General features: G+C 55.3%; 1 protein-coding gene across 1 annotated transcript; it reads right to left on the bottom strand.

Moving 5' to 3' along the window:
* Nucleotides 1-19467: 19467 nt before the first annotated feature.
* Nucleotides 19468-21431, bottom strand: RPRML (reprimo like). The gene is made up of 2 exons (XM_027664915.1): nucleotides 21287-21431; nucleotides 19468-20729 (listed from the first exon to the last, which is right to left on the bottom strand). Exon 2 carries the CDS (start codon nucleotides 20615-20617, stop codon nucleotides 20279-20281), a length of 339 nt encoding a protein of 112 aa, XP_027520716.1. The 5' UTR covers nucleotides 20618-20729; nucleotides 21287-21431; the 3' UTR covers nucleotides 19468-20278.
* Between the last annotated feature and the right edge of the window lie 1471 nt (nucleotides 21432-22902).

A 22902-nucleotide genomic window follows, 5' to 3' on the forward strand; every position in this document is an offset into this window, starting at 1 on the left:
ATCCAGTCCTTCCTTGGACACCTCCAGGGATGGGGACTCCAAACCTCCCTGGGCAGCCCCTGCCAATGTTTAATCCCCCTTTCAGTGAAGAAATTCCTCCTGATGTCCAACCTGACCCTCCCCTGGTGCAGCTTCAGGCTGTGTCCTCTCACCCCTGCCAGTCTGTCATCTCCTGTATCAGGGCTTGCTGGTGCATTCCCCAAGTGACCAAGTCTCTCCTTCTTTTCCTTGGATTTTCACATCCCATCAGTCCCCACAGGAACAGCCCTTGATCTCCTTCCTGAACAGCTTGTCCTGCATGTTTCACAGCTGCACCACTGTCACAAACTCTTTGCTTACTCAGGTGTCCTTCCAGGGTCAGATGATGTTCTGTGTTCAGGATCAGTGCAGTTCCTCTGTTTCTGAGCCCTGAGGCCCAAAAGCAGGTGAGATTCTGAGCTGTTTCTGGCTGTGGTGGCCTCTGAGGTGCCTCAGGAGGGTGGTGCTTCACCAAGTCTCTCACTCCTGGGCTGGGATGGAGCCGACAGGCAGCTCTCACAAAAATCAGTTGTTTCTGCTGTAGGAAGGACTGGGACAAAATTCACATCAACTGGGGCAAAACCCACATCAACTGAGTCAAAATCAGCATCCACTGGGGCAAAACCCACATCACAGAGTCCCAGAACCATTAGTCAGGGAATCACCAGCCACAGAATCCCCCAGTCCAACCCCCTGCCCAGGCAGGGTCACCTGGAGCAGGTGACACAGGAACACATCCAGGGGGGTTTGGAATGTCTCCAGAGGGGAAGACTCCACGACCTCCCTGGGCAGCTGTTCCAGTGCTCCATGGAAAGAAGTTCTTCCTCCTGTTGAGGTGGAACTTGTTGTGTTTTAGTTTATGGACACTGGTCCCTGTCCTGTCACTGGGCACCGGTGGAAAGGGCCTGGTACCATCCTCTTGGCACCAACCAGGGGTGTTTGGCACTCTTCCCCAGGGAGCCACAAACCTCCTGTTGACCTCAAAGCTGGCATTTATCCATGGCTTAACACCAGAGTGACTCTGGGAGGTGTTCTGGGGCCTGCCTGGGATCAGGTCCCCGAGCACTGAACCTGCTTGGCTGGAAACAGAAGCCAAGGAGGGAAGACTCTGGCGTGGCTTTTATCCCTATCCCTTCCTCCTGCCCTTGGTGGGAAGCAGGACACAGCTCCCAGGGTATGGATTTGACCTGCCACACCTCCCTGGGGCACAGGGGGTGAGGCAGGTGCCACCCTGGCCGTGGGGAGGTGGGCAGGGAAGAGGAGTTTATTCCCAGCGAGGGAGCGAAGTGCCGTGTGTGGGAAGGGAGCTGTGAAGTGTGACGCCTCGGGGGGGATGAATCCCAGGCAGACTTTCCCAGAATAGACCAGTTGGAGGTCTGCTGGAGGGAGATGAATGTCATGGGGATGGGTTGGCCCTCCCCTCTGCCAGGGTTTGGGGAGTGGGTGATGCACACGGGGGCTGGGGCTGGTCCCTTGTCGTGGGTTCCCTCCCCCTTCCCATCAACTCCCGTGCTCTGCAGACACCCAGCCACTCACAGCCCCACTCCCAGAGCCCCAGGGAGACCAGGGCTTGTCTGAGCTCCAGCAAAACCAGCTGCTGGGAAGCTTCACACTCTGCTCTGTCACCACTTCCACGAGGAAAAGGGGAACTGTTGGCTCTGTGAGCAGATGGCAGTGGCTGCTGGAGGAGAGCCCACGCTAATTCCTCAGTGGAAAACTAATTCCTCACTGGAAGCAACCCACTGAGCCATTCCTTCCTCTTTTCCAAGGCTGTAGAACACCTTCCTTGCAGAAAAAAATACAAGTCTATGTCACTGCACCCAGGACTCCTGCAGATTTCCAGACAACAGGGAGATCTGTCAGGTAAAACACCAGACCTTTTTTTTTTTTTTGCAGGGAATTTTCTGCCTAGGCAACCCAGCACACTGAAGGCAGTGCCAGGTGTGGGTACAGAAAACAAGAACCTTTTAGCCTGGAAAGTAGGGTGGGAACCTTCTAAAGCTGGTGAAAAAATTGGTGAGCCCACTGCAGGAATCCTACAGCATCCTGCAGAGCTGGGAGTCTCACTCCTTAGCTTTTTCCAGTCCATATCCAGCTGCTTCTCTGCACACAGAGGGCATCAACACTGGGACCTCTGGGATTTCTCTGGGTCTGGGGCTCACAGCTTGCAGAATGAAAGAGTTGGGGTCATTCAGCTGCTCTGAGGAGACCTTAGAGCCCCTTCCAGTACCCACAGGGGCTCCAGGAGAGCTGGGGAGGGATTTGGACAAGGGATGGAGGGACAGGAGGAATGGCTTTCCAGTGCCAGAGGGCAGGGTTAGATGGGATATTGGGAAGAAATCCTTTCCTGGGAGGGTGGGGAGGCCCTGGCACAGGTTGCCCAGAGAAGCTGTGGCTGCCCCTGGATCCCTGGAAGTGTCCAAGGCCAGGTTGGATGGGGCTTGGAGCAACCTGGGCTGGTGGAAGGTGTCCCTGTCCAGGGCAGGGGGTGGGACTGGGTGATCTTTAAGATCCCTTCCAACCCAAAGCATTCTGTGACAGTGGGATTCTCTGACAGTGCTTCCTCACAAAACATCACGTTACAGACTCCTTAGGAAATCTGAGAGAATTGTTCTGAGGAAATCCTTAAAAACCTGACCTGCCCAAAGGTGTATCAAGGAGCAACAGCTGGAATCTCAATGTCCCTTCGTGCTCTTTGTTTCCCAGCCCGTGTGGGCCAGTGTTTAATGCACAATCTGATATTGTCACTCATTTTAATGCAGAAAATTGTCCAAAAACCAGAAGAGAGGGAGGAAGGAGAAGGGGGGGAGGGCTTGAGACTGTTGGCAGCAAATTTTAAATTTGGGTTTGGCAGACGAGGGGAGCTATTCATGGAAATCTTGTCCTGAAATCCCCCAGAGCCTGCCCTGCCTCAGCCAAGCTGGGCACACAGGGGTGGAATTTGCCTTTTCTTCCTCACCACAGGGCTGGGCAGCACTCAGGGGTGAGAATGGGCACACTGGGTCTGACTGGAGGGTTTGGGGCTTCCAACTGCCCCAGCAGTGCAGCTTCTGGAAAACTGTGAGTAACAGGGCACAGACGGACAGTCTGGCTCTGCTTGTCTGTGTTCTTCCAGCAGCAGCAGGTTGGGGGTTGTTTCACAGCCTGGCAGTGCTGGTGAGGAGATCTCAGGGAGTGCCCCTCACCCCACATCCAGCCTGGGGTGGCTCTGGCTGCACAGACAGACGTGGATCCTGCAGTGTGTGAAAGCACTGACGTGTGGCCCCGTGGCACCTGCTGCTTTCTCATCTCCTTTCAGTTCCACGTTTCTGGTTCTTAAAGGGTGAAGAACGAGGGGTGTTTTGTCCCAGGTCACTGCCTGAAGATCTTACAAACCTCAGCCACTTCTTCCCTGTCACTGAACTCTCCCCCAGGCTGGAGGTTTCTGGGTTAGTCCATCCCTGTCCCACACTTCTGAGCTTTGATTCCTCATAATTCTGTTGGAAGCTGCAACACAGATACCACATCAGTTCCCTGTCCCCTCCTTGCACTGTCACAGGAGAGAAAGGGTGGAGCCAGAACATTCCTCAGCAAACAAAGCCAGTGGGGTCCAAATCCACACTCCAGGAAGGAGAAGGCAGCAGGAATCTGAGACAGGGTTTACAACTGGGATGCACAGAGGCTTCTTCAGACTTGGTTTGTCTGAAGGTTCAGACACAATCTCGAGGCTGTGGGGAAGGCACTGCCAGATGAAGGACCCCAGGGAGGACTTGTCTCCCCTGTGGTGGCACTGGCACTGGATCCTCGCTGTGAGTCAGGGCAGGGAGCTGATCCAGAGAGCTGAGGGCAAAACCAACCCAATATTCAGCCAGATCAGCTCCCTGATTTGCCTCCCTGATGGACACAGGAGGAGGGGACCCCCTTCTCTCGTGGTGCCTGCACTGGTGTGGGATGGGGAATCGTGGGATCATGGAATCACAGAGGTTGGAGAAGCCCTCTAAGACCAGTGAGTGCCACCAGTAACCCAGGAGGATTCCAGAACAGCACAGTGGCTACCTGTGCCTGTCACAACCTGTGATAGCCTCAGATCTTCTGTGCCCAGACCAATATCCATCATGTGCTCTTATTTCCCTGTGGAAAATACACTGGGAGCACCTCCTGCCCTTCCTGGTGTGCTGTTGCCAGGAGTGCTGCCTGAGTGGACCTGCTGGCAGGTGGTGGCTCATTCACAGCATCCTCATCCCAAACACAGCTTTCCAGACCCCTGGGACAAGTCCAACTCCTCAGGAGCTGTTTGCAGGGAAACAGGCAGCCCCCCCTGTGCCATGGGAAGGGCAGGTTGTGTTGCTGCCACCAAAGGTCCTGGCTTTTTATTTTCCTTGTTGTGGCACAAACGGGAAGGAATTCTGGGAAGGTCCAGAGGCTGATCCCCACAGCCAGGGCTCAGAGGGAGGTTGGTTCCAGGCACAGGGAGGGGCTGGCCCCAGGCACAGCTCAGCCTCAGCTCCTGCTCCCTGGCACCTGCAGGATGCTGGTCCCAGGAACTGGTGCCTGGCTCTTCCCACACTGACTCATCCCCCGGGGCCAGGCAGGTGCAGCACGGAACGAGTTCCTTTTGTGGGTAAATGAAGCCTGGCCGTGGGCTGGCAGTGCTTTTATGCACTCCCACACATGTGTCTCCCTGCACAGCAGAGAAATGCTGCAGAATAATGACCAGGGTCTTCTAGGGAGCTCTCAAATACCTCCTGGGGTCTTCTTCTGCCACGTGGAGGAAACCATGGCACTGCCCAGCCCCTGTGTGTGTGTCCCACCTTGCCTTGTTCCTGAGCCTCCGGATGGTTGTGGAGTGCCACAGGGAGATGGAGAGGGCAGAGGTTCTAATCATCATGTTAAGCCATGAGCACGCTGCTCCTCCTCACTGTCACAGGGCTGTGCTGCCCAGAGAGGCTGAAGGAGCTGCTCCCCAAAACCTCCCAGCACCCCTGTCCCCCCTCACACAGGCACAGAGTGCCAACAGCCCTCTGCTCCCTCCAGAGCCACCCAAGGCAGGCAGGGAGGGTCCCAGCCTGGCTCCTGGAGGAGCAGGAAGGATGTTGGCACTGGAAATAGCAAAGTGATTTCCATTTCAAGGCTCCTGCTCCAGGCTGGGCCGGGTGTGTGGGTGCAGAGCAGCTCCTTGTGCTGCTTCTCTGCACAATTCTCCTGTCATTACATCTGCCCTGGGTCACCTTCCTGTCTGCCCACCACTGTCTCTTTTGGTTTATTCTCCTGAACCATCTCCAGATGGGGCTTGAGTTACCCCTCCCAGGGCTTTGAGGTGGCAGCAAGAAGGAAGCCCAGCCCAGCCCCAACCTCAGCCCAAAGCAGAGTCCCAGCCAGCTGCTCATCCTTCACTTGAGGTCTCCTGGTCCCCAGAGCCACAAAGCTGGAAGCTGCTGGGCAGAGCCCTTTGGGGCTCCCCAGGCCCACGAGGGCTCCCATGGAAATCCAGCTCATGGCTGTCACCTGGTGTGACACTGATTTTTCACCAGCCTCTTGGAATTCAGCTTCCCTTATCTTTGGAAAAGTGGGTCTGGCTGCTTCAAACACCAGCGATCCCCACTGCTCCTTCCAGGTGCTTGAATTGAGGGATCTGAACTCAGGGGTCCTTGAACTCAGGGATCTGAACTCAGGGATCCTGGAACTCTGGGATCTGAACTCAGGGATCCTGGAACTCGGGGATCTGAACTCAGGGATCCTGGAACTTGGGGAGACTCTTCCTCCATCGCAGGCAGGGAGAGACAAGGGGAGTCATTGCTGAGCTGTGCCATCTGTGTGTCTGTCCAGCCCTTCTTGTCTGTCTCCCCACTGCCAAGGCAGAGGAGTGTGAGATCTCCTGGTGGAAAAACAGAGGGAAAAGGGGGAGAATTGCCAAGTGCAACACGGCAGAACAGGAGGCAGATAGAGGCTGTGCCAACAGCCATGTCAGTCACTCCTTCCACACCAGGCAGGCTGAGAAAGGAGCTGGATCCTGCCAGCCGAGCCCAGAGGCTCCTCCTGCCATGGGAACAGAGCCCAGGACGTGGGGCAGCAGCCACCTGGCTGGTGGGGTTGGTGCCCATGTCCCTGTGTGGGGCCGTTCCTGCTCCCCCCAGGGTACAACCCCAGGGACAGCACTTTACACTCACCACCTTCAGTGTGTTCCACTCCTCTTGATCAGGGTGCTGCTCTCCCCCCTGAATTCCCTCTGGATGTCAGGGATCCAGGGCTCCATCCCTCAGCCCTCCCTACCTCTGCCATGATGTTTGTGCCCCAGCAGGGGAGGCAAGAGGTCTCTTGCCCAAAAATACTGAGCAAAGACAGAGGAGAGGCAGCAGCACATTGAGGAGTTTTATAGAATCGTGGGATGGTTTGGGTTGGAAAGAACCTTAAAGCTCATCCAGTCCCACCCCCTGCCAGGGGCAGGGACACCTTCCACTTGACCAGGTTGCTCCAGGCCCTGTCCAACCTGGCCTTGTTTCACAAACTGGCTATTTGTCAGAGCTCTGGCTTGCCCAGGGTCCCCTATATTCAGCAGGCATTGGGTCTGTAAGAGAAGAGCCAGGACTGGACCCCAGCTGGCAGGAGAAGCCTCTGGCCAAGTTTTCCTGTCTTATCTGGCTCTTCAGGGCAAAAGAAAAGAGCCTGGGCCAGCAGCCAGTGCAGGAGGGTCTGAACAGGGCTCACAACCAGGCAGCTCTGCAAGAGCAAACACTTCACTGAAGCACCAGCCCACTCCCCAGCCCCAGCTCTGGCACAAATTCCTGCAGGAGGGGAAGGCTTTGGTGAAGGTCACAAAGCAGCAGAAAGCCGGGGGAGGGAGGTGTGTGAGGTGCCCAGCCCCTTGCGGGAGGGAGGTGTGTGAGGTGCCCAGCCCCTTGCTCCACCTTCTGCCGTCTCCTCAGCTCCGGTGCCAGCGTGTGCTGGCAGCACATCCCATCTCCCCACACCGCCCCCAGTGCAGGAGACAGCAGAGGAGGAAACATGGAGGTGACATAAAAAACAGCCTTTGCTTTCTTGGCCATCTGTCACAGCGTCGCAGGCGCCTTCCCAAACACAGCCCAGCTCAGCCCTGCCTGGGAAAAACAGGCAGTTATTTTGGTTCCCCAGCATCCAGCAGGAGCTGGCAGATCCCAAGGTGGTTTTCAGTGCTGGGACCCACTGGTTTCATCACTGGGACAGGGCACAGCTCCCCGGGCACCCCAAGCACCCCGGGGTTCAGTCCCTCCAGCAGTGCCCGCCGGCACCTTTGCTGCTCCACATGCAGCATCCCTGGGCTCCTCCTCTGCCTCACCAACCCTCACAGGGCAGACTTGGTTTGTCTGAAGGTTCAGACACAATCTGGAGGCTGTGGGGAAGGCACTGCCAGATGAAGGACCCCAGGGAGGACTTGTCTCCCCTGTGGTGGCACTGGCACTGGATCCTCGCTGTGAGTCAGGGCAGGGAGCTGATCCAGAGAGCTGAGGACAAAACCACCCCAATATTCAGCCCGATCAGCTCCCTGATGGGCACAGGAGGAGGGGACCCCCTTCTCCGGTGGTGCCTGCACTGGTGTGGGATGGGGAATTGTGGGATCATGGAATCACAGAGGTTGGAGAAGCCCTCTAAGATCAGTGAGTGCTCCCAGTAACCCAGCACTGCCAGATCCACCATGAACCACATCCCCAAATGCCACATCTACACCTTTTCTGAACACTTCAGGGGCAGTGATTCCACCACTGCCCTGGGCAGCCTGTGCCAGGGCTTGACAAACCTTTGGATGAAGAAATTTTCCTCAATATCCAATTTAAACCTCCCCTGGCACAGCTGGAGGCCGTTCCCTCTCCTCCTGTCCCTTGTTCCCTGGGAGCAGAGCCCAACCCCCCCGGCTCCCCCCTCCTGTCAGGGAGTTGTAGAGTGAGAAAGTCGCTCCTGATCCTCCTTTTTTCCAGGCTGAGCCCCCCCAGCTCCCTCAGCTGCTCCTGCTGCTCCAGCCCCTTCCCTGGACACACTCCAGCCCCTCCATGTCCTTCTTGTAGTGAAGGGCCCAAAGGTGACCCCAGGATTTGAGTTGCCTCCCCAGTGCCCAGCACAGAGGGATCATTCCAGGGGGGTGAAGCTGGCATTTCAGCTGGTTGGGCATGGCCATGCAGGGCCTGCAGAGGCTGAGCAGGGGCTGTGCCCCCTCAGAGCAGCCCTGAGGTGCTGGAGGCCACTCTCCCCCCCCAGCACAGCACAGTGGGCTCCCTGTGAGAACACACCAGAGCTCTCTGGCCTTCAGGAGATGTTTTTTTCCCGCAGCCCTGCTCTGGGCACACTTCCCCCACCACCTGCTCCTTCTCCCAGTCACGAGGCAGCGTCCCCAGAGCAGCCCCAGCGAGGGCTGGCAGAGTTGTGACACATTTCAGGAGGAGCATTAATAGCTCAGAACTGGAGGCTGCTCTGTTGGGGCCCTTCCACAGTCATTTCTCAGGCAATTCATTACCCAGCTGAAATTATTCCCCGGGGAACAAGACAGGTAATTCTTTTACATCGAGCTTGGAATAACTTGCAGGAGACCCACTCAAAGCAACTTATGACAAGAACGGCTTGGAATTAGTTTCCCTGGGATATTTTTAAGTGGGATCGTTTCCTTGCAGTTGTCTGGATTCACAGGGAGATTACCCCAGGAGCAAAGGCAGCAAACTTGAAGGAAAATGGGAAAATAAATATGGGGAAGAGGCAAGAAGAGCATTTTGACATAGACAAAGTGACAAGGGCTGATTTTGTAATAAAAAGTTATTTTCTTGTCACATTGCAATAAATGAGGACTAAGAGAAGGGAGAGAAAGCCTGAGAAATGGCAATGCCATGAGGCAGCTGGACTAAGGCAAAGCAAGCCAAGAGAATTTAATGTTTTTTCTCTTTCTGTTTATTTCCCAAGCTCCAAAATTACCCATCAGCAGGAAACCAATGCCACGTCCTCCCACCACCTCTGCACTGTCATCCAAACTCAAAGCAGGGCTGGGAATTCCCTGATCCAATGTACTGAGCTGAGCTACACTGAAGACTTGGCACTAAGGGACAATAGGTCCCATGGGAGGTGCTTTGGGCAAGGCATTTTTGGCTCTGGCAGGTGGCAGACTCGTGCCATGCTACCCATGCTTCCCAAAAAAAATGTCTCATCACACCCAGAAAGGAGAGGCAAGGGAGAAGTCACCAGAATTCAAGGGGTTTCTGCACAAGGACTGTGGTGGCTTGAAGAGAGGAGGCCAGAATCACAAAATCACAGTCCCAGAGTCACAGAATCACAGCCTGGGTGGGGCTGGAAGGGACCACCCAGAGAGGGTTCTTCTGCTCCAGGATGTGGAATTTATTTGCAGATCCCCCCCACTGGGAGGAGAGGTGTGAGAAACAAGGTGAGAGACAAGATTAGAGTTTGAAAGGAGCCCAGAAAAGCAGGGAAACAGCCCTGAAATATCCCTGGGATGGGATTCACCGGGAGCAAAAGCTCCTGCAAACCTGCCTTAATCATCAGCTCCACGGATCAAGGGTGGGGCACAGAGAGCTGGGCACTGGGATGGCCCTGGGGTTTTAGAGGATCCAGCTGAGGGAGAACTCCTCTAAAGCTGTTTTTTGGGGAGTTTGAGAAATAGCTTTCACAACGTTGCAGCCTTTCCCTCCTCTCTCCTGCAGCAGGCAGGAGGCCCGAGCCCTCTAAATCAACCGTGCATGTGGCAAATTCCTCAAGCAGCCAGAGCTTCCTGCTCCTCGTGCCAGCAGTGGTGCCTGGGGGCTGCTTGGTGAACCAGGGAATGCTCTGACCAGCACAGAAATGATGTTTGGTGTTAGTTTACCCTGGGATTTGTCCAGGTTCCCTGACCTGGGTCACGGTGTGGCTCCCACGTGTGGGATGTCAGGGTGTGGGGATGCCAGCAAGGAGCTGGGGATGCTCAAAGCTGCAGCTGCCACAAGCTTTAGCAGGTGAAAGCACCGTCCTAAACCATCCCCAACTCCAGAAATGTCCATAGCTGAGGGGCCCAGCTGGGAATTGCCACCACAACACAGAGGGCAGTGCTGATGCTGAGCTTTGGCATCGCTGCTCTGTGATTTCTTCATCTCACCACCCCCTCATGCCAGGAGGGAGCTCTGCAAGGGCCTTTGGCCCAGAGCACCCAGGGGCCAGCTGGGCTTCTTTGTGTGCTGTTCCCCCCTGTCTGTTAAAAGGTAACCTGGTAGAGACCTTGCAGGGAATGATTGGAGCTATTAGTCATCCCAAAGCCCTGAAATAAGACACCTGCAGGCAGCGAGTGGCCTGAGCTGTTTGAAGGAACTGTGCCTGTGGAAATTCCTGCACAGATGAAATTCTTACTGACTGCTCCCTCTTGGCCTTTGCTGAGCCAAGGAGAAAGAGCTGGGTTTCACAGAATCCCAGGATCAGTGAGGTTGGAAAAGACCTCCAAGGACATCGAGCCCACCCTGTGCCCAATGCCCACCTTGTCCCCCAGCCCAGAGCACTGAGTGACACATCCAGTCCTTCCTTGGACACCTCCAGGGATGGGGACTCCAAACCTCCCTGGGCAGCCCCTGCCAATGCTTAATAACACGTTTTCATGAAGAAATTCCTCCTGCTGTCCAACCTGAGCCTCCCCTGGCACAGCTGGAGGCCGTTCCCTCTCCTCCTGTCCCTTGTTCCCTGGGAGCAGAGCCCGACTCCCCCCCCCGGCTCCCCCCTCCTGTCAGGGGGTTGCAGAGCCAGAAGGTCCCCCCTGAGCCTCCTTTTCTCCAGGCTGAGCCCCCCCAGCTCCCTCAGCTGCTCCTGCTGCTCCAGCCCCTTCCCCAGCTCCCTTCCCTGGACACGCTCCAGCCCCTCCATGTCCTTCTTGTCCCAAGGGGCCCAGACCTGGACACAGCCCTGGAGGTGTGACCTGAGCAGTGCCAGCACAGGGGGACAATCCCTGCCCTGCTCCTGCTGCCACACTATTTTTGCTTCCAAAATGATTTCTTGTGGCTCATCCAGGAGTGCTGGAGACTTCAGCTCCCGAGCCAAGGGCTTGGAAATCAGCCCCTCAAACCCACGAGGACGGGAGTGGGCAGAGCCACCTCCACCTCAGTGAAACGTGGTCAGTGCAGGGCAGGGCTTTGCAATTGCTTTCCAGCCCAAGGGAAAAACCAGATGTCAGGTCTTGACTCAAAAACAGCAGCATCCAGAGCTCCCTGCCGTGGCAGAGCTGCTGCCTTCCTTCTTATTCCTTCCCATTCATCTGAGAACCACATAAAACTGGGAACTGTTTTAGCCCCAGATCAGAAGAAATACCCCCAGTGATGCAGCCCAGACGCAGATGGAAGTGGGGAAAAAAAAGCCACGAGCTCCAGGAACGGTGCAAGTGTGCTCAGTGCCCCCCTGCCCAGCACAGGGACTGTTACATTTCTGCACAACGAGAATGAGGAACAGCCGGAGAAATGTGAGCAGGATTTGTCATCCCCCCCATGCCTCGTTTTCACAGGCACTTTATAAACTCTGCAATGAAATGCAGCCACCTAGCACACGCTGCCGAGGGGGAGAGGGAAGGGAAACTTGAGCCAAGGCTGCAGAATAAGTCCAGCATTTTTTCTAGGCGTGATCTTCCAAGCACTGCCATGAAAAGAACATCAGGATGTTTGTTCCTACCTGTGCAACCTCTCTGAGCCCTCCTGGGCCATCTGTGGGCCAGATGCTACCCACTGATGTGCCAGGTTCTGCAGGGTACAGCTCCTCAGCTCCACGGGGGTATTAAAGCCCCCAAACCCCCCAGGGCTGCAGAAAGGGAGGTCACTGAGCCATGGACACAGCAAAGCTCACTGTTCCTCAGCCCTCACCTCACTAACCAGGGAGCCAGAGGGCCACAAAACCTCCCAGCCCCAGCAGGACATGCCAATGGTCCCGTGGGACAGGACATGCCCTGGGCCATCTGCAGCACTGCCACAGGGTCACAGCTGCAAAAGGCAACAGGTTTCATCTCCCCTTTGCTCCAGCCATGGAAAGAACAGCAGGGTGTTTGTTCCTACCTGGGCAACCTCTCTGAGCCCTCCCTGGCCACTGGGAACTGCCCTCGGTGCCAGAGACCAAGCCTTTGCTGCAGGACACAGGGATGTGGAGCCTCCCAGGGGACTGGCTGGAGAACCTGTGTGCCCCTGGGCAAGGCAGCTCCTCAGCCAGAACTGCTTCACTCTGCCTTGGCACCTCCAGGGTGTGTCCATGGCTCAGTGACCTCCCTTTCTGCAGCCCTGGGGGGTTTAGGGGCTTTAATACCCCTGTGGATCTGAGGAGCTGTGCCCTGCAGAGCCTGGTACATCAGTGGGTAGCAGTGCTCAGCTTCCAGGCTGGTCCTGTGGCAGCTGGCAGAGCACACACCGAGCTGGCTGAATGTACTGGGAATTCATTGCAGCCAATTAGTCCCATTTTCAATTATCTGAGAGAACGAACTTGGCTAATTAGAGTCTAATTACATTTTGACTGCTTCTTCAGCTGTCTTGTCCTTTTAAACCTGAACTGGGGGACCCTGTGAGGCAAGAGGGGAGGACTCCCAGCAGCACAGAAACCTGTAGGATGTGACCACTTGTGAGCCCTGCCAGGAAGGCTCTGGTGTAACCCCACGTGCAGGGCAGCTCGAGCCATGCCAGGGCAGAGAGCCAGCATCCAGCACCAGCTTCCAGCACCAGCTTCCAGCACCAGCTTCCAGCACCAGCTTCCAGCAGCTGCCATGGACAGGGAACAGAGCCCTGGGCTTGCTTCCGTGCACACCTGGTTTTCCTGGAAGCACCTGCCTCCATCCTCACCCCCACGTGCACCAGCCTCCGGTCCCGACACACCCCGAGGGAACAAACCCAGCTCTGTCATGGAAAACCAGAGTTGTTTGGCTTTGCAGTTCCAGCCCCTTTTCCAGAAAGGCCATTCTAGCTGCCTGGTGCCACGGGGTAGATATTTCTCCTGCCTTATGTTCATTTTTGCCTTGCTCATCTCCACCCCCAAGTCAGAAGCAGGTGGTAACTCATGTCCTCACAGTGTTGGACCCTTTCAGAAGAACTGCAGCACCACAGGAAGGCTGGATCTCGTGTTCTTTCCCCCTGGAGTCACTCCAAAATCCAAAAGTGGTGGTGTTCACTAAAGGCAGGTATCAGTTGGCATAAATCATAAATAGCCAGTGAGCCCACAGGGAAGGAAAAGGCAGATCTGACGAGGGATTGTGGTGCTGAGTCCTCTGATCTCACAGCTCCCTCCTAGGAGAGTAAATCCTGGGGTGTCTTCAAAGGCTGTCGCTGGGGCAGGAGGGCCCCATTCATCTGAGAAGACACATTCAGGCCTTATTAATTCAAAAAGAGGAAACTTGTTTGATTTAATGCCTGCCCCCTGACTGCAGCCCAGCAGAGATCCCTTTGCCACGGGCAGGACTCGTGACAGGTGAATGCCCTGGGCTGACAGTGACAGAACTGCCACCTCCACCTCCAGGTCACCTGTGACCTGTAGCCAAGGTTGCCATGCACACCCAGCTCTCAGCACCTCTCACTGCTCTGCTAAAATCTTTGTCATTAAAACGACATTTTTGCTTTGTTGTTGATTAACCTGTCTCGAATTAATGATATGAAACTGTCATCCCCACTAATGAGCTGCTGGGAATGATGAGAGCTGCAAAGACCTCTCTGGAGCAAGGCTTGTGTTTTACTTACAACCTGAAACACATGGAGATGAGCAGCATTTTTCAGATCAGAGACTGAAAAATCAGTCACTTCAGATGCATGTTCATGTCTTTGAATGTTGCCAGTGCCTCCACCACTTCCCAGCACGTTGACAGTGATATTTTCAGGGATGTGCCAAACCACACTGATTGTTGGCAACGTTCTGATTTTCTCTTAACTCAGTTTTCCATGACCATGTGCTCATGGAACAAACAAGTCCAAGAAAATGCCCATCTCTAAACTCAGAGGAGCACAAACTTGGCCAGACTGATTGGGAAATGCTTGGCTAAGTCATCTGAAAGGGAGAAGTGGTGTGAACCCAAAGGTGTATCCAACACCATGGATCAGGCTGTTGTCAAGGCTGTTGAGGAGGTTTTGTGCTTCCCTGTGTTCATTGTTTTGTAGATTTATTCTCCAGTACTAAAACCAGTGGTTTCCAATCTCCTATTCATACTTGAGAAAGCCAAGTTGGATTCAGGAAGCCAAAACAACTGCTTTAAAGGCATCTAAACTTGCAAAATCTCATGAGATACTCACTGCTCAGACAGCACAGCCCAGAGCAGTGTCCTGGAGTGCTCTGTGGCCTTTTACCTCTGTCAGTTTGCCACTGCTCAGGGGGTGTTCAAGTCAGGTTATTGCACAGGTCTGAACCAGAACCATTCTCACACCTGAACAGGATCATCTCTCAAGTTCCCATGCCCAGAAACATTCCTGGTGTTTTCTGTGTCCCTCACACGGATGGGGCTGCAAGATCCATTTCATTCCAAGGACAGCTTTAACTGCTCACACAATCCCCAAACAGCTCTGATTTGGCAAAGAGCCAGAGGGACAAAACACATTTATTTGGGGGTGAGGAGCTCTCTGTGCCCCGGGTTTCGTGGTGGGCACCGGGTGTGCTCTGCCCATCTCAGCAGGGAGCAAACCCAGTGCCAGGCTGGCAGCCCCAGGCAGGCACAGCCAAGGGGCCAGGTCTGAGGAATTCCAGGCCAAAATGCCACCAGCAACCTCAGCAGCAAAGCAGCTGGAAGACACAGAAACTGGGAAGGGATTCCCTTTCAAACAGGGGAGTGGCAGGCAGAGTCTCTGAGGCTGCCAGACAAAGCTGGCACTGGACTCTGCCCCTGCTCGCCCTCGAGTCCCTGGCTCTGGTGGCACCAACTTGTCCCTCCCTGGCAGAGCTAATGGACTACAGAGGCTTCATCTGCTCAGCCAACACAGGAGACCCCCGGGAGGGCAGTGGGATTTATGGAGTGATGTTCCTGAGTGATGCCCAGTGAACCCCCCACCTGCTCCCTCGGCTCCCTCCAGAGCAAACAGGCTCACAGAGCTGCTCATTTCACCAGCACTGAATCCAAATTCCATGTGAGGACCAGCTGGACACACCTCACACACTTGCTGGAGGGGATGGCTTGGGAGGGGAGGTGGAAGAGGCTTTTTGCCCGTGGATGGGAGGGCAGGAGGGCAGGAGGCAGACCCAGCATTTCCATCTTGCCTCACCGGTGCCCCTTTGGGGAGCACAGCAGCCTGGAGACCTTGCCAGAGCCCAGGAAACCTGGGTTTCCTTCTTAGATCTGTCCTGGGGATTTAGGAAAACTGGTGTGTCACCTCCTTCCCAGCCCCCAAATGCCTGCTTAGCCTTGGAGACCTGTTTTGGAAACCTCCACCCCTCGGGATGCAGGGAACTGGGGGCAGGCTGGGAGCCGGGATCGTCCTGCTGGGCTGGGCTGGGCTGAGGGTCTGCCCACGGCACAAACACTGCACAGACACACAAACACTGCACAGACACACAAACACTGTACAGACACACAAACACTGCACAGACACACAGACACTGCACAGACACACAAACACTGCACAGACACGTGTCCTTCCCCTGAGCCCACGGGGGACACTCCTGAAGCCAGGCCAGAGCTCTGGCAGGGAATCCAGGTGGTGGCAGAGCATCCCAGACCTACCCAGGAGGGGGGTTCAGCCCCTCACCCCCTTTAGAATCAGTTTAAACCTGCAGGGATCCACTCCAGCTATTCCTCAGCCTTTCCAGGGCAATGTGTCTGGAACAACCTGGTTCCCTCCACCTACCTACAGAACGAGCCCAGAACTGCCAGACGAGAAACAGGAAACTGCTACTTATTTAATTTGATTGCATTTTACTTCTTTCTTTTTTTTTTCTATTTTTTGGGCTCTCAGAAATGTTTTCAGTCTGGATCGAGGTTACAACCTGGGTAATGCCTCCCTGCCTAAAAAAAAAAAAAAGCTGTTACCATAACAACCTGACTCTGTGCTTCATTACCATGGCAATTCTCAGGAATTATTAAATACTCTGTGTGTTTGGTGCAGGTGCTCCAGTACATCTGGTGCCAGGCTCAGGTTGGGATCCTCCTTCCCCCCCCCATCTGTCTGTCTGTCTGCTGTTTAACTCTTCCATTGCCCTCTGCCCAGGCTGCCAGGGCAGGGGAAGGAGGTGGGCATCATCTGGGACTTGGGTTGGGGTTTTTGGGGGTTTTTTTGAGGGGCACTGGATGGGGTTTTCAGGTGGGTCAGTCCACCTCTTTATTTCTCCAGCTGTGCCACCCTCAGTGATCCCAGAGGCAGAGGATTTCTCTTTGCAGGCTGCTCAGCAGGGGGGAAATGCTCTCACTTGCCTTGCTCTGCCCTTTCCCTGCTGCCTGTCTGGAAAAAAGACATTCCAGCAGGAACAGAACCCCAGCAAGTGGGGACCAGCCCAGAGACAGGGAGCTGTGCCTGGAGGAGGATGGTGAAGGTCCAGGGCAGGCTGCACTTGGGGGGGGACAAGAAGCAGCTCCCCATTAGCAGGACAACTTGACTGACCACAGAGTCATGGGATCACAGAATCATGGAATCATTCAGGTTGGAAAAGACCTCCAAGACCACGTACTGCCTAAAATCATGGTTGTTTTCACAGAAGGGATGCAGACCAGACAGACCAGTGACTCAGACCAGTGTGACCAGCCCCACAGGATTGCACTGGTTTCTGGTGCTCCACTGCTGGGAGATGATTTTAGGTGACACTCAATGGCTGGTCCTTGCTCTGTGTGATGTGATGATCCACCTCAGCACGTCCCTTCCCTCCCTGTCACTCCAGCAGTGTCCCTCAGTCATTCCTGTACAGCTCCTGGCACCCCGGGGACATTCTAGAAGTTACTGTGCAACAGCTAACAATTAAACAAGAAAAAAATACATAAAAATAACATCACACCTGCCTTATTCAAAAAAAAAAAAAAACCTGCTTAAATTTTCTTTAGAGCTGGTACCCACTTGTGAGCTTACACTAAATGAGTGGGTGTGAGGTGACAAACCACAGCTTTTTGTGGGGAAAGGCAGCAGAAAGAGCCTTTATGGGCTGGTTACTCACACCAGCCCTGGAGTAACCACCTCATCCCCTGGCTGCAGGACTCGGGCCTCTGGGGCAGGGCAGCTGGGTTTTCAGGGGCTGGGAGGGCAGCTCTGCCCCCGAGATCTGGAGGACATCGTGGTGCCCTCAGAACCTTCCCTCCCACCAGGCATGACCTGCACTGGCCTCTGCTCCGGGAGAACAGGGGGGGAATGGAATCAGGGCAGTCAAAACAGCACCATGATTTCAACCCAAGAGGGTCTTTAGACCCCACATTTCTGACCCAAGGGGTTCCCTCACCATGCCAGCCCTCTGTTGTCTTCTTCTGATCTCCTCTTGCTGTCTCAGTGCTGGCATCAATCCTCCAGAGACCTTCATTTCCCCAGTAATTCCTCCTCTCAGTGGGGTAATCAGACTTTTATGGGGAATCTAGTGGGGTGGGGACTTTTGTGCAAGTGTCTTAAACCCTCTGCAAGCAAGACAGAAGCCCAGCAACCCCAGTGACCCCACGGGGACATGTGCTGTGGCATGGAAATGGGGACGGTGCCCACCAACCGCTTCTCTCGGTCCACACGACCTGGTGACACAGACACGTCCCTTCTGCCAGGAATGACACACCAGGAATGACACACAGCCCCACCAGAGGATGGACAAGCCGATGCAAGGCTGGGCTTCCCTCTCCCAGTTGGCTCCTCCTGCCCCAGCAGGTGCCCAGCTCTGCTGCCTGGGCCCTGTCGTGGCTCCTCCACCTCACGTGGACGTGGCCATGCTGTGGGTGATGTTTCTCCTCACCTCTGGAAGACTCCACGGCACAAAGGGGCTGAAGACCCCCCACTCCTGGATGTGGCCTCTAAGGACACCTGGCAAGTTGGTGGCCCCGTGGGACTGCAGGGAGCAGGACCCCCAGCACACACACGAGCTGGCAGGGCCCTGGCAGAGGTGGGCATGGATGAGATGTAGCTGCTTCACCCAGGGCACAGTTATGGGCATTTGGGCACTTTCTATGGATTAGCAGCTTTCCCTGTGAGCTTTCTCTTCTGACTAACACTGCAGGGTTTCTTCCATCACCTCTGAATTCTGCCTTGAGTAAATCTGGGCTGTCCTGTGGCAGCACAGCATCCTGGAGATGCACTTACACCTTTGGGTGACACACACAGGTCCAGCCCAAGGGTTTGCAGAGCTGGGTCATTGCATATTTGGGGTTACTCACATCTCACCCTCAGGTCTGGGCAGGCTGAGCTCCCACACTGGGAGTGATTTGCACTCCTGTGCAAGCAGATCAGAGAATCAGAATCACAGAGTGGTTTGGGTTGGAAGGGACCTCAAAGCCCATCCAGTGCCACCCCCTGCCATGGGCAGGGACACCTTCCACCAGCCCAGGTTGCTCCAAGCCCCATCCAACCTGGCCTTGGACACTTCCAGGGATCCAGGGGCAGCCACAGCTTCTCTGGGCAACCTGGGCCAGGAGATCAATGGCCATAACACCCCTGTCAGCAGCAGGGACCAAAATCCCCTTCCAGGCTGCCCTGTGAGGCCACTCTCCCATCTGGCAGCAGGGTAGGAAACCCTCCATGCTGAGAAGGCAGCTCAGGTCTGCAGACCCACAACTGCCACAAAAATCACAGAATCACAGTAAAATCACAGCCCTGCCTGCTCAGCCCTTCCACTGGCACCAACAGGACATTTCAGGGCTTTCAATCCCAAATTCTGGTCCTGCCTCCACGTTGTTGTTGTGCTCTTAAGGCTCATCCAGGCAACAGGTGAGTGGGAGCAACCAGAGCCAGCAATGCCCTGGTGCTGCTCCACATCCCCTGGGAACCCTGAGAAGGTGCTCAGCAAATATTGATTAATTACAAAACATTCTCTAATCGTGTTCCTCCCTCTGGGAAAGGCAGAGAGCTGTTCTTCTGGATTTCCATCCAAATAGCTCAGGTCATCAGCTCCTCCAGCATCCAGGGTTGCTTTCCCACCACAGAAGTGGACCCAGCAGGAATATTGTTGGCGCAACAAAACACAAATTATTTCCATCTCACACCCACAGCCAGAGCTGTAATTCCATCACAGAACAAAGGTCAGGAGTCCTCCTCCTCTCACATAATTCAGTTTTGACAGCTCATCAGGATCAGAGGAGCTGGAGGTTTTAACTCAAAGGCTGAAATCTTGCTTCGCAAGAGGCACTCGAAGCATCTTTATGAGTCTTTGCTTCAGCACTGTGCAGGTTTTTCATATGAGCCTGGAATATGTAGTTCCTGATGAATTTATTTGCTGGTGATAACTGATACTTGCCTGGGAAAAATGATGGTGGTGGTTTCTGCTTTAAAGAAATACCTCTGATTACAGTTCACTTGGAAGGTGAGATGGTTATATCTGGAAGTAGGATTGAAATTCCTGAACTCCACACACACAAAGAATAAAGACACCACAAAATTCTTTTGAAACAGGTTGGTTTTTTCCTGAATGTTCACCAGTTTGCAAAAAACTACAAAAACCTCAAGGACTGTAACAATATAGCACTTGGGAAAAAGGCTGGTGTGTACAAAAACAAGCATGCTTTTGGTTTGGGGGTGGAGTGGGGTTGGTGTTTATCTGGGTCCTTCTCTTCCTTCAGCAGAATGTGAAAGAAGAAAGTACCAGTTTATTTAACAGGATAGCTCAGAAAAATAAGGACGAACATGCTTTCCCTGTCACAAAACTAGCAGAAGGTGCATGCTCAAGGTCCAGAACACTGACACATGGACTGACACATTTGGGAGCATGCAGACTTGGTTGTACGACCCACAGGGCGCTTCCCTTCCCCTGCCCCTGCCAAAGACAAAGTCTATGCCCTGCATTTTGCTTTCCCTTTAGTTTGTTCTTTTGTTTTCTTTTTGTAACGAGTTATTTACCTTTTTTTTTATTATTTTGTTTTAATTGAGCCCTCAAGCCCAGGTAGCAGTATCCAAGGAAACAGCAGGAAAGAGTCCAGATCTGCACATTATCACTGTTTCTGCAAGTTTCATGCAAAACTTAAGCCATTTGTGCATGCAACACGATGCTGGGCACTCACTGTGCTTCACCCAGCTCCGGGGACATCTTCACACTGACAGTTTGTTGGCTGGGAAGCACAGGTTTGCTTTCCCGTGGACACAGACAGATTAAAAGACCCCTCCCTCCCTTCCCACTCCCCCCCAGCTGCCCCAAACACACGGAATGTGCATCTCAGCACCGGGTCCAGACAGTTCACTTGCCTACAGGAGCCTCAGTAAAGTCCCATGATGGCAGCGCCCACGTCCTTGGAAGGTCTTCGGTCCTTCACCAGGAAGTTAATCATGCTCTCGGACTTGATGAGCAAGTTGCAGCCCAAAAAGAAGATGCCAAACATGACAGTCAAGGAGAGGACGCAGAGCACGGCGATCTGCACCACCCTGGTGATGAAGAGGCTCCTCTCGTCGGGGGCCAGCGCCGAGGAGCCGCCGTCGGTGGCCAGCACGGCGCTGGTCCCGTTGCAGCAGGCCATGAGCACCCCCAAGCCCTGGGTCCTGTTGGGGCCAGCTCCCTGCTCCCAGGAGGGAGTCTGGTTGAAAAAGGATCCATTCATGGTCTGTCGAGCGATCCCAAAATCTTCAGGAGAGGCAGAAGGGAAGCTGGGCTGTCCCCCTGCCCACCCCTGGCGGGCTCTGGGGCACCTCCTGCTTTTCTTCTCTCAGCGCCTGGGATGGAGAGGGAAACTTCCCCGAGGCTGGGAGCAGGTGGGAAGCCAGGGACGCAGCCAAGGGATGGCTGGCTCCCAGATCCCTCCTGGCACGGCGTTGGCACGAGCTCCCAAACCAGCAAAAGGAGAGAGAGAGAGAAGAGGCGAAGGGAGCTCGGGGGAGAGGAAGGAGCCAGAGGTCACCCCATGCCCCCTGCCCTGGCCACTGCCCCGAGCTGCCCCCCTAAAGCAGTGCCACCCTCTGCCGGGGCTCCCCCGCGGGAGGGAGAGCTGGTGCCTGCCGTCTGGGAGCTCCACAAATGCAAGTTCCACGCTGAAGTCCTCACCGTGTTCGAAGCAAAACCAGCAACTCCACCCCCTTCCAGCCTCCCCCCAGGACCGCCTTCCTCCCCCTCCACGCTCACCCTGCTGCCCACCCCTTCCCCACGCTGGGCACCCCTTCTCTGCCCTGCCACGGGTGCCCACACCCAGCCCAGTGCCACCCCCGGGTGGGGGCTGACCCCTGAGGCCCTGTGGAGCAGCACCTAACTCATCCCTGCCTCCAGCCCCCCCCACCTGCTCCCAAAAGCATCCTGCACGGTCGCTGTTCCTCCCGGCCGGTCCCTGTCCCCTCCCCCGAAGGCTCCTGTGAGCCTCCGGTCAGCGCTGCCGCCGCTGATCCCTGTTTGCTGCTCTGTGCCACCCACTCGTTCTCCGAGCAGCCCAACGCAGCCGGTCCACCCCCAGCTCTGCTCGGCGATGCCTGTCCTGTGCCTCCGGAGGAGCTGGATCCAGCCCCGTTCCTCTGGCCGGGGGTTTCCTCCTCAGAGCACACTGGTCTCTCTCTTCTCCCCCCTCCTGCTCCTTTGGCCCTTGGAAGGGCAGCTCTGCAGTGCTGCCCCTGATCTCTGCCCTGTCCCACAGCAGCATCCAGGGCTGGAGCATCACAGGCCCCTCAGCCCCCACAGGACAATCCCAGGGGAAGCTTCATCATCACTCCCCTCTCTGTGTCCGCACAAGCTCCCAAACTGACCCCCCAGGTCAGGGTGCCCACCCATGGCTGGCTCAGCCCTGACCCTGCTCCTCCCAAGGCTGTGCCCGTGGCACCACCGTGTCCCTGCTCCCCAGCTCTGCCCTTTGGTGTGTGCCTGGAATCGTGTGTGGATGGCACAGAGCAGCAGGTCACCCCCAAACCAGAGCCTGAGCACCTTGTCCCGGTTTGTCCATGTCCATCTTGGCTCGTTTCCTCTGCCCAGCCCCCGAGGGGATTGTAACAAACCGAAAATGAGGATGGAGGAATTGCAGCCAAAGGCAGGAGCCTGCTCTGACCAAGGGTGGGGGGAGCTTTGTAGGGGCAGTGCCAGCTGATCTTCCTTTAGGGCAGGGACCTGTGCCCCTGCTCCCTGCCCTGACTTTAGGGACCCAGAACTGTTCGGTTTGGGGTTTACTTGTTGCATTTTCCTCCTTGTTCAGCACCTGGTGTTTCTCTCGCTGAGCTGCTCCCGCTGTGAGGGCACTTTGCAGAAGAAGCACTTGCAGGGAGGAAGTGAAAGCCCTGATCCAACGAGCTGCTGCTCGTGTTTAACCTGAGGGCCGGGAAAAATCCCCACGGGAAAGCAGAGCACCCGCAGTGCCCCAGCCCGGGTGGGTGGGAGCTCCTCTCCCCGCTCGCTCCCAGACTGAAGGAGTTTCTGCTCCCTCTGGTGGCTCCAGCTCCAGCCTCTCCTCTCCCAGCACACTCCAGCATGGATTTGGGCTGCACACACACTCCTGGGTCACAGCCTGGGGCAGTGGGGCTGCCTGGGCTCCCAAACACTCCCCTGCCTTCTCCTGCCTTCGTCCCACCACAGATCCCAAAATCCAGAGCATCCCACTGCCTGTTACACAGTGCCTGGATGTAACATCCTGGAATCTTGGAACGGTTTGGGTTCATCTGGTTCCAAGCCCCCAAACCATGGGCAGGGACACCTTCCACTAGACCAGGTTGCTCCAAGCCCTGTCCAAGGTGATCTTGAGCACTTCCAGGGATGGGACATCCACATCCCAGTGACCTTTCCAGGACAAGCAGCACCTTCCTGCAGCTGGCTGGGAAATTCCACCGAAACGTGCTGGGTAAGTTCATGCCATCCTTGTCCTCAGGCATGACCAGCCTGGGAAGGTCCAGGCAGGTGAAATACTTCATTTTATTACGT

The sequence above is a fragment of the Corapipo altera genome, unplaced genomic scaffold (genome assembly GCF_003945725.1).
Source record: "Corapipo altera isolate COAL_440 unplaced genomic scaffold, ASM394572v1 142, whole genome shotgun sequence".
Lineage (NCBI taxonomy): Eukaryota > Metazoa > Chordata > Aves > Passeriformes > Pipridae > Corapipo > Corapipo altera.